The sequence below is a fragment of the Phalacrocorax aristotelis genome, chromosome 1, assembly GCF_949628215.1.
Source record: "Phalacrocorax aristotelis chromosome 1, bGulAri2.1, whole genome shotgun sequence".
Classification (NCBI taxonomy): Eukaryota; Metazoa; Chordata; class Aves; order Suliformes; family Phalacrocoracidae; genus Phalacrocorax; species Phalacrocorax aristotelis.
Genome location: NC_134276.1, coordinates 188,498,271 through 188,512,027, shown reverse-complemented (window position 1 = coordinate 188,512,027; position 13,757 = coordinate 188,498,271). Strand labels below are relative to the sequence as shown.

The window sequence follows — 13,757 nt, the reverse complement described above, 5'->3', positions numbered from 1 at the left end:
GCACACTCTCCCACAAACATCTGCTGCAGTGATGGTTTTTCATCCATGGGTTCTTAAGCTGGATGTGCAAGAGGAACGCTGCTCTAAGAAAAAAACTCTGTACAGTTTGGTTTAAGTCACCTGTCTCATGGGAACTCATATGGCAGAGGCAGAAGTAGGATATGGTTGTCTGGGGCAACCTTACCTTAGCATAAAAAGTACTTTAGTACTTTATAGTTATGTACAACCTGTAAAACCTGCAATAAAATAAGTCCAGTAGGCAACTTCTTTCTCCAATGAAGTACGTCTCCAGAACATGGCCCGTCTTTGTACTGACTTATGCAAAGTGGTCCCGTGAGTGCAGAAATAGACTGGGGACACTAACTTGGAAAACAATAATGCATATGCAGTTAGCCAAATTCAACTGCCATAACCAGCTGTAATTCTGGTGTTTCGTAATTGGCCAAAGTCTGACTTTGCAATAGAGAGATTAATTTAGTATTTTTACTTTTAGTGTACCATTTCTCAGGAATTCTGTAAATCAACGTAAAATAATAATAGCTTTGATATTCCCAGATAATATCTACCAACCATCATCTAAAGATTCCTGCACAGTTATCTGATCAGGGAGCAACAATAGGTTTGATCCTTCCAAACCCCAAAATAAACAAAACTTTAAAATTTTAAAAAAAATATTTTGTGTGTGCACTTTTGAATTGTTTGTTGCGGTAAAGTGTTAATACTCAGCTGCTATGAGGGATTTATTTCCATTACAGAAAGAATGGAGTCTATTAAGCACACATCTGCCTCTCCGTTTCCCTCACAGCCCTGATCTCTTTTGGACTGTATCCACAGTCTATCTACCTACTTTCCTCTTTCTTTATTGATGTTCTTCATCCTCCAGCCCTTGTTCCCTTGCTCAGACAGCAGAGCCATTGAGAGTTTCTCCTAAGCAGCAGGGAAGAGTAGGGCTAAGCAGGAAGTTGTTTTTAATTTCTCTGTCCCCTTTGTATTGTCAGACTCTAGGGAAACTGTCCCAATGACTCCACTTCAAATAGTGTGTGAAAATTGTAAGCTGAATTTATTATAGCTGTAGATAGTAACTCTGTCCAAAACCAGCACTACCATCTGTCTTATACTTGAAATAAATCAGCTGCCCATTAAAAAGGTGCATCCCATCAGGAGCATTCACATTTCTGTGTACTTTGTTTGGCTGTTTTATTTGTTTGGTGTTCATAAGTACCGTGCTATAATTTGTCTTGTAGAGGCTGCCTACACGCTCCTGCTGTATGATGAGCTGTTGGAGTGGTCTGATCGGCCACTGAGAGAATTTCTCAACTACCCCATGCAAACAGAGTGGCAGCGTAAAGAGTGTCTCCATCTGACCATCATTCAAAACTTTGATAGAGGAAAGGTAAAATAGTCCTGTTACACTGAGTGGATCTGGAATTAATAGTTTTTTCATTTTAGGACATTATTTTCAGGTCGCAGTCTTTTCTCATAGAGAGGGGAAGTGTTTGTCATTGCCTGATTAAGCTGTTACATAGTGACACAGTAGGTTTCTTCTAATCCTGTGTTTGTATCCTAGAAATCCCACACTTACATGTGAGAATAATTTGCACTTGTGTAGCAGTTTGCTTTGTAACTGTCAAAGCACTTTATAAAAGATAGTATAATTTCTCCCCATTTTAAAGGTGGTGAGAATGAACCATATAAAGCTTATGAAATTCACTTAGTGACCAAGTGAGGAAAAAAATTCAGGGGTCTGGATTTATAAGGACTATGTTGACACCTTCTAAGTCATGTTGTGTCTTTTAGAATAGCGATTGCAGAATCTCTAAAAAGGAATGGGTTTGGGGGATCACAGTTCATTGTCATCACTGAGAATGCTGATTCTGAATTAAGCAAGAGTAATTACCCTGCGTCAAAACCCGCCTGGACAAGGTCCGGTGCCCCTGCTCTAGGTGTGCCTGCTCAAGCAGGGGGTTGGACGAGATGATCTCCAGAGGTCCCCTCCAACCCCTACCATTCTGTCATTCTGTAGTCTAAAATTTTATATATCCTTTATGTGATGATTTGCTTGCTGATAAACAAGCAATTCATCGCAATTTTGTGTAGCTAGTGTAATATCCATGTAAGCCTTGTAAATGTAATCAAACTGATGTTGATCATCAGGTTTTTTTGAAAATTCTGTAATCAGCTTAGAGTTTAAATTATACACTGCAATAAAATATTTTCCAATCTAAAAAAATTAAGGAGGATATGTTAAGAATAAAATTTTAAAATGTAAAAATCATACTGTGTTGAATCAATCTCATATGTAGTATCAAGAGGCATGTATCACTCCTGCAATGACTTGTAGCTTGTACAGTGATAGTCCTGTAAGAATACTTTATTAAATAAGTCTCTACATATATTTTTGATCCTTCAAATAATTCATCAGTATTACCTAGTAGCTATCAGTATGTCTAGTGGACAACATGTTAGAGTATTTTCAGTTACTGTAAGTATGACTTAGTACAGAAAGAAAAGACCACCTATAAATCATGAATTGTCAAACAGTTGCTTTGAAATTACTGAACATCTTTTACTTACTTGCAGTGTTGGGAAAATGGCATTATCTTATGCAGAAAAATTGCAGAACAGTATGAGAGCTACTATGACTACAGAAACCTCAGCAAGATGAGGGTAATGTACCTGAGTACTTCTGAATCAGAGATCCAAAAGCTTTTTAGTTTGGGTTACGAAATTTTACTTAGAAAACCAAATCTGCCACAGAATTGTCCATAGGTTTAGTTTTCAAACTTTATTTTTTAGCTTGTGGTTTTTTCTACAGTAAAGATGATAAAAAAGGAGTGTGAACTTTCTGAAGAAAAATGGGAAAATAAATGATCTTGCAACATTTGTACCTGTACAGCACCCCTTTTGTGTGCATGCTTATGCAGAAAAGTTATATTACAAGTTCAGTTTCATTGGTTTCCTATGGTTTATCCAGGGAACGTGCTCTATGCTGTTCTTCGCTAGGAGCAGCAACGTATCTTTGGAGTTGCAATTGCGAGCAAATAGCTTGCGACAAGCCATGTACACCTTTGCAATTTTTTTATTTACTGCTTAAAAATATGGTCTGTTTAATATCATATAGCCAAAATGAATGTTTCTTGACACAGTTGTCTTGATTTCTTTCTCGGTTTTCTTAGAACTCTAAGCATTGTTTCTTTCTTCATTCTTTCTGATACTGTAATTTAAAGATTATTCAGTCTTCCCTTTTCTTGTCTGCTTCTGATGGATTTGATTTTACACTACAGCTTCCTTTTTACATTTTCTGTATGTGTAGGATGCTTGCTCCTAGGACTGACTGAAGTATGCTTAATCCAGAGCTCCTTAACAGCATTATGCAAGATCCTCAACACAGAGCTGTGTGGCAGTACTCCCTCTGATCTGCTTATTCCGTATATATTTAGATATTCCAATGGCAGAATCCTATAAGCAAAAGCAAACTATCATCATGTGAATAAAAAAAAAATCAGTTAATGCATGTTTAATTAATTGTATTTAATGCGTTTTGTGTCTGAATTGGAAATATCCTTCTACAATATCTGTGCCAGCTATCTTAATCCAAAAATGGTGGTGTGGTGATTTCTCACAGCAATATAACCAGGCAGCTGTTGATATCACATACACATTAAATAGCTGTCTGCATTACCTAAATGGGCTTTTTCACAGTGTTAAAATTTATGAACACAGAATACTTCGCTGAAATATTGTCAGGAAAAGGGGGCTTTGACATTAAGATCACTTTGTGGCAGTGTTTTGAGTGAAATAAAAGCAGGATGTATTGATCAAAAATTACATTAATTTCTATTGTGAGATTTTTTTAAGGAACTCACATTAGGTGCTTGAATCATTGCAATCTGGTATGATTTGGACACAAGTCTCTTGAATATGGAAATTGGACTTTGCTGACTAAACTGACCACGTTACTACCATGTGTTTGGATGATGAGCAGATTACTGGGTCATGTGTTTCAAGCTGTTTCTATTACTTCCATTTTTAATTAAAGAACTATGTATGTTGTCATTAATCTAATATTTTACCCTTTTAATATAGGTACTTCATATTTAAGTGTGGGGGTTTTTTTTAATTCTTGGAAACTGTTAGGTCATTAAGAGGTATAGTTATTTCATCTGATGCATTCAGAGACTTCTAGATGTCCTTATTGTTGCTCAGAGGTGTGCTGCAATTCCAGTACACTAGAGCAGTGTGCTGTAAGAACCTCCCTTCTGTTATAGGTTAAGGTAGAAATATGTTTTCAAAAAAGACTAAATGCTTTTCTTATTAATCTCACCCAGATGATGGAAGCATCTTTGTACGATAAAATTATGGACCAACAACGTTTGGAGCCAGAATTTTTCAGAGTTGGATTTTATGGGAAAAAGTTCCCATTCTTCTTGAGAGTAAGTGAATTGAAAATAAACAGAATGGAGTAATTCTGGAATTCATGCTGTCATTCATAATCACATTCTCTATGTGAGAATTTGATCATACCATATACAAGTTCTTATCCTGTGAGAAACAGGGAATTCTTTGTGGTAATTAATGAAATATTATCATGTTGTCAGGGTTAAGAAAAGGTCGTGTCTAATGGAAACACAAATGCTAGGCTTCCAGAGTTCCACATATCTTAATATTCATTTTTATGTTGGAAAGCATGCACCTATACTATTCCACAACCCAACTTCTTTCCTCCATGGTAGTTTGTTCCACTCATCCTGTTCTGCATCTGCTGGTGGTCACTCAGAACACTGTCAGAAGAGGTATCCCTTGGCAGGGGTACATCAGTAATTTAGCATTTAAGCAATTACATTCCCAAATCCCGTTTTTTTAAAAATTACTTTGAAATTCAACATGCTGAGTTTCATTATCAATGCACTGAAGCTGACAAGATACATAAAGTTACCCTTGAGCATTAATCTTGGATTCTGAAGTTACTGAAGTGCTCTTGAAAATTTTAGTTGTGTTCATCCTGTTCCCCTCTTCCACAGTCTGCAGGGGTTTAGCTGCATTGACTGTCACCTTGGGAAGAGGACAGGATCCACTTTATTCATGGAGCCACTGTAATTGTAATCCAGGCTCCTCTTCCTATGGTAATTCAAACAAATGGCGAAGGAACCTTCTCTGTATGGTGGAGGCCTAAAAAGCCTAATTTTTCTTTGCCTTTGTGGTGGGGAAAATGACAAATTCCAAATGGTAAATATAGCATGAAATTCTCCCTTTTAAAAGCAAGGCACAAAAAGACTCTGATGGGCACATAGTTTTTGTTATTACATAGTAATCATCTGACTATAACATCTGTATAAACTAATTTGAAAATATTAATTAGGAAGAATTTAATGTTTAGATTACTAAAAATACATCAACTGATGAAGTAAAAGTTCTGGAAGAAGTTGCACAATAATGCAGTACTTTCAGACGTGGAGGTCTTTCACTGCTTATGCATCTGCCCAGGAAGTATTTATGCGTATTCCAAGTTACATCTACATAGCACAGATTTATGTTTGCAGCACCAACAAGGAACACCTCAGAACTTACGATATTTGATATAATTTTTTAATGGCAAAGCAATTTGTAACTCTTTTAAACAGCCTGGCTGTGTTTGCTATAGAAGGAATAAAGAATAAAGCTTCAGAATAAAGCTTTCACATTTTAATTAGTAGTTGCACAATAACACTATTGCAGTTGATTTCTTGTAGCATTTCCCATGAAAGTGCAGGCTCTCAGAATTCAATGCTTACTGTCTCTGTTGTCAAGATACTAAAAAGAAAACAACTCTTTCTAGCTAAACCTGCTTCAAGAGGAACACATTAGTAATGACTTCAGAATTTTCTAATATAGATTTCAAAAGGAAACTCATTTAACAATGTTTTTAGAATAAATGGTTAAGGTATTTCCTTATTTCAAGTGTGTGCAAGCCGAATCAAACCAAAAAGTGCTGTCCACAGCTACAGGAAGCCCTCAGCACCACCATGGTCAGTGACTAGTTCCAACAGGTACTCCAAATCCAGGCATCTCATGTTACATGTACGGGGTGTGTTGTATCTGTATTGATGTACAATCTCAGGAAAATAATGGTACAACTCAATAATGGGCATCCACGTAAAAGAAATTATGTTGGAGCCAGGAGTATTCTTTTACTTCATACTGTAAAAACGATAATTTTCAATTACCAGGCTGATAATTCATAAGCATTTAGAGGATAAGGCAAACTGAATGCACTGTACTACTTTCTCATGCATTGTTTTTCTTCAGAATTGTGTAACTTCAAAGCAAAGTTTCATAGTTCCTCATGGAAATGACTTTCAGCCCATTTCATTGTCTGTTGCATTATATTTTTGTTACTTATTTTATACAAGGTGATACATTATGTTAGTTACATACTTTAATTCAATAAAAACAATTTCTCCCTTCAGATTTTTAAAGCATTAAGTACAATAATTACATTTTTCCAGGCTTCTGAATAAAATATACTTTACATGGTAAAATTCCCTTCTTCTAAGTAACCTGTTCTTTCTAGAGTTCTTATTTTCATTCTTGCCTTTCGTTTCTTAATTTTTCCTTCTTAAAACGATGTTAAAATTGCCTGGAAAGTCTATATTTAAGAGCATGTGTTTGGATCTACTAATGATACTCAATTATTTTCACATAACTTGCTCTTGTGTTTCTTTTTCTTCTTGTTCTTCTCAGAATAAGGAATTTGTTTGCCGCGGACATGACTATGAAAGGCTGGAGGCCTTCCAGCAGCGAATGTTGAATGAGTTCCCGCATGCCATTGCTATGCAACATGCTAATCAGCCAGATGAGACCATCTTTCAGGCAGAAGCACAATGTATCCACATAATCACAAACCCATACACTGCAGTTACATCTTTCATGCTTTTAAAAAATGTAGGTACACATATAGCCAATTTCAATCACAATGTGCCTCCACTGAAATAAACGGAAGGTGAGAATTCCCCAGGAATTTGTCCCAGTCACTCCATTACGTTTGGATTTTTTTTGTGTGTAATCGTTGGTTTTACTTAAAAATTCCTTGGCAGGTTATTAAGTTTCATACTTTAGCCAAAAATACCTGTAGAACTATCACCACTGTGATAATAGTGTATCGGCTCAAGTTACAGTAATTCAGGTTCTTAAAATACAACATAATGTTAGCATGGCATGACGTACTCTGTAAGAATATATTTCATTAAATCCCTTTAACTCCATGTACTATTCCATGTAAGTAGCTTTATTTCAAAAATAAATACAAAATTCTCAACAAAACAGTACAGAGAAATCCCAAACTATCAAAAAATCTCTCAGGTTCCTTTCCCAAGACAGTAATAGTCTAGAAACACTTAATGATACACACTTTTTGAAGAGTTTTTCTTCTGTCATGCTTCAGGAGTCAGTATGCTTTGTTAATTTGAATGAAGTAGGATAGCCTTAACTCTTTACATGTAGATTTGCAGATTTATGCAGTGACACCAATTCCAGAAAACCAGGAAGTCCTGCAGAGAGATGGCATTCCCAATAACATCAAGAGCTTTTACAAAGTCAATCACATCTGGCGATTCCGATACGACAGGCCATTTCACAAAGGGACCAAGGACAAGGAAAATGAATTCAAGGTAAAGTACCATGCCCTTTCCCGAGCTACTGGACCTATGGATTTATTTGTAACATCAATGATAGTTGTGTTATTGAAACATCATCTACAGTTGTGTTACTCAACCGAGTGTGGTATAACAAATTCTCTAAAGGAGATGGTAGCTCAGGTTTGACTATTTAACGTCTCATTTTAATTAAAATAATATTAAAAATATATGGGAAGGTCTTGTGGTATATGGAAATAGGAGAGAAAGAAGCACTCACTTGCTTTGGCATCAGTGATATATAGACGGGAGAACTGGAGACAGTAGAGCAGTCTCCAGAGACGTTTGTAAGGCAGATGGGAAACCTTTGTTAAGTAGGTAATCTGGGGTTTGGATAGGATTGCCCAAAGTTATCTCTCCCTAGAGTAAGGGAGAGACAGTTTTGACAAAACTGCAGCATAATGTTCTGTTCCTGCGATATCAACACTAAAAACTAACTCTGAACTTAGAGATTGTCTCAGGGAAGAGCAATAGTTCCTTCCCTAATATGTAAATTACTTCTGTTCCGCCTAATAAAAAAGTCACACTGAAAATTCATCTTTTATTCTTCTGGTGTAATTTTAATTCTGACTCACTAGAAACACTTACATCCTGATGCAGAATATATTCTGGTATTCAGACACACGAAGAGAATTATCCCATAATAATTTTGTTATAAAGTTAGAGGAGAGCACCGTAAGGGTAATATATTAGCTAAATTAAGTCACTACTGTCCTCTAATTAAATCTTAGGGATTTATTTTAATTGTACAGCTTATATATACTATGTGTAAGCACTATCCTATGTGTTGATTTGTCATTTTATAAATCTGTTGCACAAAGTGTTTAATGGTAGTACATATGAGTATCCCATCAGCCATGCGTTGTGGAATATCAAGATATCACAGAGGAGAGCTGGTCACTCTGTGTGATCTGTAAGTTGTTCTGCTTCTGAACTCCACCTCTTCTCAGACGTTATCTCGGAAAGGAATTATTAAAATGCTAATTCAGTTGGGAATGACTTCTGGAGATTAGGGGACAACATGTAATAAAGAATAATACCATGTTCAAGAGTGAAGAATCAGCAGAAATTACCGCTTAATAATGGTCCTAGAAAGTAAGGAGAAAAGTGAGTGTCATGTGCTTCTGGGATAGACATTTCAGTAGAAATTTGGAAGTTAATACTTTTTTTTTTTTAATGTACACTGTTACTTAAATGAAGGCATTAATACAGAAAACTGGAAATAAGAAAAATATAAAGGCAAATTCAGGAGATAAATAGATTTTGTATATTGTAGAGTCTATGGGTGGAGAGAACCACACTGATCTTGGTGCAGAGTTTACCTGGAATATCTCGTTGGTTTGAAGTGGAAAAACGTGAAGTGGTGAGTGTGAGGCTGCAGTGCATATTGTGGGTTGGTTTACTTCCTTCTCCATATGTTATTCGATGAACTACTTTATTACCCATATGTAATTTATTTGAGCAAGTTCTCAAGCTGGCTTCAACAAAGTTATTTACAAAGTATTTTGAGTTGTCCAGTTTCTCCTGCCTTGAAAAGTATTATTAAGAACCACCCTTATGATTCATTTAAACAGTTGAGGAAAAAAGAAGTTGAGAACAATAATGGGCAGCCAAAGGCAACATTTAATGTCAGCAGATTACTTTCTTAAAACTCAGCATGGTGTAACATTTAATACTTAGAATACCTACAGCTTAACATATCTTTCAGTATTCTTGAAAAGTAAATCTTCTCCAAGTTCCTGCACTGTAATGAACGCTATGTGGGTATATCTCTGTGTCTACCTAGAGCACAGTTGAAGTTCCCAGCTCCCAGCATGGGCAAGGAACCATGCCTACGCAGAACCTGTAGGCATAGGGTCCAATGTAGCAATCTGCTACTGCCACATTATAATTTCTTCTCCTTCCTTGTTGTTACATTTCTTAGAAACTTCTTAAATACATTTTAAATGTACTTGGAGGAGTTCTCCTCATATAAAGATTTCTAAATAATTGGTCAATTGTTGAGCCTGTGAGTACAACATCTGTAACTATTTTCCTTCCTGTCAAAGCCTGTTAAAATAGTCCCGTTAAATATAGGGATCCCACTGTACAACTGATTTTCTCTAAAACTGTTGTGGTTTTCTTCTATAATAACAACAAAATGTCATTTGTTCACCATCCTCATGTTCTCCTGTAGAAAATGAAAAGTGGAATTTAGTAAAAATCAAAAACTTGTGTGTGACATGAGAAATTTTTTTAGTTGACTCCTACTGAATCCTGACTAGGTTAATATGAGCCCTAATATGAAGATCCTCAGTTTACTATTGTTACCATTATAGTCACCATTTCCAGAAGTTAACTGAAATAACTTTTCCTGGGTGTGTATTAGATCATGACCCAGATTTGTGCTTGTATGTTTTGGAAATTTATGGCAATTGCAGCGCTGTACTCTCCCCATCGCTTAGCTTTTCACTTTTCCTGCGGTTCATGCTACCTGTGAGAAAAGCTTCCTCACCCTCAGGAGAGGTCAGGCACGTCCCACTCAAGGACTGCCCTTGACTATAACTTGATTATCATCTTAGCTCAAAACTTACAATCAAACTCCTCAACCATAATGTCTAGTTGTTGACTTCACTGTGGGTGGGGGAGCTCACTTGCCCGTACTTAGGCTCTGCTCTGTGCACTTAAGCACAGTGTAGCTCTCCCTGACCTCAAGCCGAATTTAGGTAAAGTTACCAAGGACAGTTTAGCCTTCCAGTAGTTCCACCACACGCTGAAGTGTGTGAGTGTTTTGCAGTAAAGGCTGAGTATCTCTTAAGGTCGGAAAATGAACCTACAAGAGAGGGAGGGTTGTTTACTTTGGTCCTTGATTACATGATAAAATTAATTCTCTCTGTGCTTAGAGTGTACACTCAGAGAGCGTAACCCAGGTGAGAAGAACTTTTTCTGCCCCAATACTCCAGAACATAGAATATCATTGTTTACTTTTAAGAAATCAAAAATTACCTTTAATATATTTCATCTTTCAGCTGAAGATTAAGTATGTTTGCAATGTTCATCACTCCTCTTTCAGGTGGAAATGAGTCCCCTTGAGAATGCTATTGAAGTCTTAGAAAATAAGAACCAGCAGCTGAGAACACTGATTAGTCAGTGTCAAACTCGACAGATGCAAAATATCAACCCTCTCACAATGTGTCTAAATGGGGTCATTGATGCAGCAGTTAATGGTGGAGTTGCTAGATACCAAGAGGTAAGCAATTTATTTTCTGTTTCTTGAAAATCTATTATAAGACAGCTGTTTATTGATTTCTTTCTCTGTATAGATACAGCTCCTCTGTATGAATTGAGGACAGAAAGTACTATATCAATAATAGTTTTAATTATACCTCTATTGTAGTTTTGGGTGAGGTGATATGAAACATGTATAGCTTTATTGAAACAACTGTTTTGCTGCAGATAGGCCCATAAGCTTACTCCAGTAATGAGCCAATTCACAATTACCTTGCATTCTTTAGTGGTTTGGTTGGGGATTTTTAATTAAATAGTTAATTGTAACACTATTATTATAACATATTCCCCTCCCCTGACCTTCTAGGTCAGGAGCTACTTCTGGCTCACCAGCAAATTTACTTTTGTGTGCTGACATTCTAATTTTAAGATAAATATATATATATATAAAATTCTTAACAAGAAATTTATTGTCTTGAAGAATCATATTTTTCTAGATCCTTCTTCTTTCTCTTCTCCAAATTTTTAAGGAAAGCTATTTTATGGAAAAAGTCTAGGAAGAAATAATACATGTAATTAAGAAATGCCTAATGCTGGATTTGTTCCCAAAAGTTGTTCCTTATTATTCTAATCTCCAAATCACCTTAGGAGAACCTTAAAAGTTTGGGATGCTGTATTTCCACAAGTTCTGTGTAATTTTGAAACCTCAGTAAAAAGAAAGCAAGGATTTTTTTTTCGGCCCAGCTTGAGCTTGCTCTTTCTCCTAATAGCCTTATGAAATACTTGAGTCTGCTGATTGTTCCTTTTCCATTGAAAATGTCAAGCTGTATAACATTCCGTCCACTTGTCTCAAAGGCTGCAAGATTCAGTGTCCACTCAACAGTGTTAAATTTTATAAAACTGTATCCAAATCAAACTACAAGAAATTGAGTCCGCTATAGTGTTAGAATCTGTCATCAAAACTGCAACATTATGGAAATTGTGAGTCTAAAGCAAAGCTGTACCATGTTTGATGTTTCCCAGCTGCCTTTAAAGAACAACAACAACAAAACTGTTTAGCATAGCAATGCGCCACGAAGGGAGTCTCTTGAGAAACACAGTCATGTCAGAGCTATGTCTGGTTTGAATTAGCAGTGTCAGAGCTAGCTCAGTGTCTTTGCATAGCTTTCCATTCTTCACGAGCCTGTTAAAGGTTCTAGCTTGCTCCTTTATTATTGTTGTTCTTAGCTGCAATTGTTGATCTCCTAGACAGTCTTCATGTTTCAGTTCTTCTGTCCGCTCCTTCTCTCTCTTGCTATATATCCAAAATAGGACTATTCACCATTTTCGATTGTAAACACCAAAACTGATAGCAATAGTTGAGATTTGAGGTTTTTTTTGTTTCACCCTCATTCTCTTTGCATGTCCCTTTTTCAGTCTTATATGTCTTCCTCCTGTTTTTCCACTTCTTATCGTCTACCTTCCTCCTTCTCTTCTGCTCTATAAATGCTTTTCTCTGCCTGTTTCACTTGCATTTGCCCTGTACAAATCTCGAAACTCAGTCAGTCTTGGAGCATGTGGTCTTTGAGGTAAACATGACCATGTCTTTACATCTATCCTCCTTTCCTTTGGGCAACTTCCAAGCTTTAAGTGTAAGACCCAGTAAATAACATCCGTGGGTCAAATGCTGCTTCCTTGATTCTGCCCTCCTCTTCCCCCCCCCCCCCTCGCCTTCTGATGGGATAAAAAGCAGCTACCTCTAATTATTCAGCACTTTGGCCAGTATTGGAGGTGTTAAAGCTATACCTCCACTGGTTACAATACAGAAGTAATAGTTATTATGCAGCACCTTCCTACGTGCTAAAAAATGGCTGTAGGCTGAACCACTGATATTTTTCAAATTTTTCTGAACGCTGTTGGAAGAGTGTGGTTTGTGCCCACTAACACCTCTCAAACTGCAATTTGTACTATAGCTTACATTTCTTTTATCTCCTTTACATGTGCTAGAAGAGCAGAGGCACTTTCATGATTAATTACTGGAAACCACCGGTTCCAAAAATATTACTGGATTTAGTCAAATTCTAATTACTTTCTTTTTCTAAAGTACTGGTGATTTTGTTTGAAGTTAGATTATTACATCTCTGACTCATATTACAGATCTGTATAAATCTCAGCCCCAAACCACTGGGACCACCTGTTTTTTATTAAAAGAACATTAAGCTTGTAGCTGAGGGAGAAAAAATATCAGCTGGCGGAAGTTTGGGATTTGGGGTTTTAGCAAGTATCAGGGGGTTCCTTTTAACAATTTAAACATGAATTCTTATAAGTTTATTTATCTGCCGTGGAAGGACCATGTGAAATAGATGTTCTTCATTACAGTGTCAGCATTTTTTAGACAGGTCTCAGCACTTCCTTGTTATGGGTTGTCACAGCATTAAATTTTGGAACTGAATCAGAGGAAGGGGTATATTTATCTCCAGCTCCACTGCTTCCCTATGTTTACTAATGATTCTGCACAGCAAAGATTTTAGTAGCTAAAGTTGGATGGAGAACTTTGTAAGAAGTATGTGATGGAAATGCTAAGATAGGTGCAAAAGGAAAATGCAGCACAGAGCAGCCACTATTATCCCCTCAGCTCTATGGACAGAAAACCATGTGTATGTATGGGTATGCATACAGACACTTTTTGTGACAAATGCATTTTTGAGAAGGTCTAGAAATCTCTCACCTGAGCAGCTGGGCATTTTCTTTATAGAACAGCGTCAAGAATTGTTGTAATTTCAATACAATCCCCTTGCAGGGTAGGATAGGTGGCCATGTTAAGAAAGATGCAATTGTGAACAAACAGGGGAGTGCTATGTCAGGTAAAACGACTCCAGGGTACTATAGCTGGTACAGTTG

At 36.7% G+C, this 13,757-nt stretch overlaps 1 protein-coding gene across 4 annotated transcripts in view; it reads left to right on the top strand.

The window, feature by feature from the left end:
- The window catches only part of DOCK4 (dedicator of cytokinesis 4), a 255,013-nt gene that overhangs the window by 223,578 nt on the left and 17,678 nt on the right, over positions 1 to 13,757 (top strand). For all 4 annotated transcript variants that reach the window (XM_075081064.1, XM_075081063.1, XM_075081061.1 and 1 more), the window contains 7 exons: positions 1,245 to 1,393; positions 2,581 to 2,667; positions 4,329 to 4,433; positions 6,721 to 6,862; positions 7,480 to 7,646; positions 8,947 to 9,033; positions 10,723 to 10,899. In XM_075081064.1, coding sequence (XP_074937165.1) covers positions 1,245 to 1,393; positions 2,581 to 2,667; positions 4,329 to 4,433; positions 6,721 to 6,862; positions 7,480 to 7,646; positions 8,947 to 9,033; positions 10,723 to 10,899 — 914 coding nt within the window. The remainder of the gene's footprint in view (positions 1 to 1,244; positions 1,394 to 2,580; positions 2,668 to 4,328; positions 4,434 to 6,720; positions 6,863 to 7,479; positions 7,647 to 8,946; positions 9,034 to 10,722; positions 10,900 to 13,757) is intronic.